Source organism: Trachymyrmex cornetzi, unplaced genomic scaffold, assembly GCF_001594075.2.
Source record: "Trachymyrmex cornetzi isolate Tcor2-1 unplaced genomic scaffold, Tcor1.1 scaffold1399, whole genome shotgun sequence".
Lineage (NCBI taxonomy): Eukaryota > Metazoa > Arthropoda > Insecta > Hymenoptera > Formicidae > Trachymyrmex > Trachymyrmex cornetzi.
The window spans coordinates 12,344-16,810 of record NW_017295981.1 but is presented as its reverse complement, the minus strand read 5'-3'; the positions used below and the strand labels follow the sequence as shown (position 1 = coordinate 16,810).

The window sequence follows — 4,467 nt, the reverse complement described above, 5'->3', positions numbered from 1 at the left end:
ATTTTAAACAAAATTTATACAGAGATGGCAAGTATATATAAACGCCCCAGCAAACACAAAGTTACATGTAACTTTGTGTTTGCTGGGCGCGTTACTTGCAATATGAACTCAAAGTGAACGTTCGAAGTTATCGGTCGCAAGTTCGAAGTGTCTGTAATAGCAAAAAAATTTCAGGTATGCGAAAAATTCGAATATTTACGATTTTTATTTATGATATTCGACGGAAGAAAAAGATGAACTTCAAATTGCATCTAAAAGCCAAAGTTCACATAATAACGCCCGCGTGCCACGATATGTCTCTCTCTTACTTCTCTTCTTCAAGAAATTAAGCACACGTTGTGCACGTGAAATGTACATCTACTAATCATTTATAAAGGTGTATGAGAGAATGAGAGAAAAGGAAAAAAAAGAATAAATGAGAAAAAAAAGAAAAAGAGAGAGAGAGAGAGAGAGAGAGAGAGAGAGAGAAATATATGTGTTAATGTATTGAGTGAGAATAATATATATCTATCATATTTCTTTAAAACCCTCGAAAATACCGACGTTTAAAAAAGTGTAAATGTGTAAATGAACACGAATGAAAGAGTATGTATGCAAAAATAAGAGAAGAAGAGAAAACGAAAGGGAGAGAAAGAGAGAATGTGTGGAAAAAAAAACAAAGAGCAACAGGGAAAACATAAATTAATATGCATCATTACTGATGCACTACACTATAAACGCGCGAGAAGTAGAAAAAACCTATCTTATATAAATATTATACGTAAACATACATATATACATATATATATATATATATATGTGTGTATATAGCTAGTCCAATTTGCAAATTTAGTGTGTATTGTCGCTTCGAAAATGCCCATTACTCGCCAGAATTCAAGTGAACAAAACCCAACAACCGAGATTTCAAGTTCATTCTTTTTTTAAGGAAAAAACTAAATAAAATAATGTGTTAAAATATTTCACACGAACGACTTTTTTCACTTGACCACAATCCCAAATTTCTACCAAAATATGACAATAACAATTATTGGAATTGTTATAAAAGACAAGGAAAGTAATAAGAGGAAAGTAATGATATATACATATAATCACTGTATCTTTGAAAATTCACTAATTAAATATGAATCTAATAATCCTATATGAAGATAATAATCCTATATAAATAAATAAAAATTAAATGTATACAAAATATACAAAATATATAAAATATAAATCGTAATGATATCTTTATTCAATGAAACAGTGTGTATATGTTGTTTTTAAAAATCGCGAGAAAAAATTTTTTAGATACATTAAAAACAATAGAATTTTTAATTAATTACAAGTTTTGGTTAAATTTTTTTTTATATGTGTATAAAAAAATTGCAAGAATATATATTTCATATTTCTTCAATATTTCTCTTGTCAAATATGATCATGTGTGGACATACATTTACCATCCGACAAATGTCTTTATTCTTTTCGACCGCTAGAGGGACATAGTGTGCAAACGAGGAAGATTCGAAGTCATTTAAAGGGGGAGAGAGAAACTATTCTGTGTATAATCTATATTTAGCATCAGCTGGCTGAGCTGGCATCGTCCAGCCACTAGCGTCGTCGTCAGTTGTTGCGTTCGAGATCGTTTAATATTTGAATATGTATAAACGCGGCGCGTTGATAGTTTTAGAAGGTTGTGATCGGGCAGGTAAATCGACCCAAGTGAAGATGCTGATGAATGCGTTGAACGATCTGCGGATCCCTGCGAAGGCCCGGGCATTTCCAAGTGAGTTGCAGTAAACCGCGTGTCGTGAAATTAGGTTATTTTGCGCGGGAAAGATCTTTCTATTGTAAATATAAACCAACGAAAAAATTCGAAATTCACCAACGAAACATTTCGAAAAATAATAATTTATGAAGAATATTTTTATAATTTGGAATGTTATTGTTTTATCATTGTTACATTTATTGTGTTGTTAATATCATTACATTTCCTGTTGTTGTGAATGAGGAGTGATTGGCGCGCAAATAAATTGTATAGTGTTGTTTAAAAAAATAGACAATTTATAATAATAAATTAATTTCGTAATAGACTTGATTACGTCAAGAAATAAAGTTATTCATAATCCAAAAATCTTTGTCTAATAAAAATTATAAGTTCAGACTTTATGTTATTTAAAGAAATATTTCTTTTTTATTTTTCTTTTGCAGACAGAAAGACTCCTGTTGGAACTATTTTAAATAGTTTCTTGTCAAAAGAGATAAATGTGCCACCGGAGGTTGCTCACTTATTGTTTTCTGCCAATCGCTGGGAGTGCAAGGAGGACATGGAGAAGACGCTTCGATCCGGCACTACTCTAGTGATAGACAGATACGCAGCTTCTGGCATTGTGTATACAGCAGCTAACACCGGCAGAAGTCTCAGCTGGTGTCAGCAGGCTGACTTAGGTCTTCCAAAGCCAGACTGTGTAGTGTTTCTCAAGGTGTCCAAACAACAGCAAGAACTGCGTGGTGACTGGGGGAAGGAAAGGTTTGAGCATGACGAATTTCAACAGCGTGTCAATACCAATTATGAAAAATTAAGAGACGACACTTGGATCATTATAAACGCTGATCAAGACGAATCAGCAGTGCATGCCGAAATATTACAAAAAACATTATCTGTTATTCAAGAAGTTCAATATAATAGTATAAAATTGCTAGGTGACTGAAAAAAATGTTAATAAGTCTACATGTGTTTCTACCTCAGCAAATTACTATATTAATAGGTATTTGCTATTATTTTTAATAAAATCTTGATTATATAATAAATACAGTCCTTCTTGAATAAAAAACTATTTTAATATCTGAAAATTTTTTAATTGTTGGGCTTTTTGTACTTGCATATCAAAAAAATTGTAAATCATTGTGTAAATTGTTATTTGATAGATATTATTATTGATTAATGTAACTAAAATAAATATTGTTGAAATTTAAAAAATTGAAGAAATTTGAATAAATGTATATTTTTGGATTGCTGAATAAGTTGATGTTATGTTTGCCTTAAAGCTATTTATTTTATAGACATCCAAATATCAAATTTTGCAGTAATGAAAATCATTCATTTTAATTTACATTACAATAAATAAAATTCAAGGATATGAGATAACGTTACGCGGGTTATCTTGCGAGTTTATATAATTTCGTATTTATAATAAGTAACCAGATATTTTCGTTTTGTTTTGGGTAATATGATCTCACCTTTCGAGAAAAGTGAACACTAAAGAAAGAACTGGAGATTGCAGGTGTCTTTCTCTCGAATAAAGCTAGAAAAGCGTAGAAAGATATGGTTTTATCGTACGTTTGGACTCGATCTCGGCAATATAAAGTACTTCGCCAGATATATTTCCAGAATCAGATCGCATACTTTACGCACGTATATGTGTTCGTACTTGTATGTGTTCGTGAGATACATTTCTTCCTTGGGGCATGATTGATGTTCCAATACGTTAGAATTGTTTCATAAATGAAACTATATAGAAAATACAAAAGTACTTAAAATATTAAAATGTGAATATAGAATTGCGTGTTATTATTTGTAACAATATTAATAGTACAAGTTAGGCAATAAAAATGTTTATGTTATACATATATAATACAAGTTTGGTAATATAATATATTATAGGACCGTATATGTGATAACACAAACTATAGAAATCAAAGCCTTAAACGGTCTAGTTGAATCTTAATGTTTGTATGATTCTTATGTGAATTTATATACTACGTATGTAGTCCCCAGAAACGCGCGCTGAAATGATTTTTCGGTCTTGAAACGCTAACTCTATTAAACTACCGCAGTAATATCACGAGTTAAATTGACTGGCAATTTAACAAATTTTTGATGCTTATTCGCATCTTCGAAACGATCTTAATAATGATGAATAACATTAAAATCTGTAAATAATTAATTCTTATTGCGAAAAATATTCGCTCCTCGACTCCTCGGTCGGGAGTCGAACCCGGATCTCTTGCATACCGTGCGAACGTCCTAAGCCTTTACACTACCGAGGCCTTAGTAATATTCTTCGCAATAATTGACATATGAAGGAACAACGTCTCTTTAGGCGACGTAAATAAATAATATAATATATTATCGGACCGTATGTGATAACGCAAACTATAGAAATCAAAGCCTTAAACGGTCTAGCTGGATCTTAATGCTTAGTTTGGGGTAATATTAAAATTTTATTATATTTTATTATATATGTATATGTTTGACATAATATGGATTATATTTATTATATTCTGGGTAAATATCTAGATCAGGGGACCCCCCCCCACAATGACCTTGACCTTGACATATGTTGTCAAGGTCATGACACTGAGTGACCTTCAATAAGTTTTAGCCGTCGCTCGTTATTCGTTATAAAGTTATGAACAAGAAAAGTTCAGCTACATAATACGAGAATTCCCTGCTTTAAAATATGTTTGATAGTCGTTCACTGTAGGGGA

General features: G+C 31.4%; 1 protein-coding gene across 1 annotated transcript; it reads left to right on the top strand.

Annotated features, from left to right (window-relative positions):
• Positions 1–1,556: 1,556 nt before the first annotated feature.
• Positions 1,557–2,687, top strand: LOC108771140 (thymidylate kinase). Its single transcript, XM_018523059.1, has 2 exons — positions 1,557–1,762; positions 2,188–2,687. Exons 1-2 carry the CDS (start codon positions 1,636–1,638, stop codon positions 2,685–2,687), a joined length of 627 nt encoding a protein of 208 aa, XP_018378561.1. The 5' UTR covers positions 1,557–1,635.
• Positions 2,688–4,467: the final 1,780 nt, after the last annotated feature.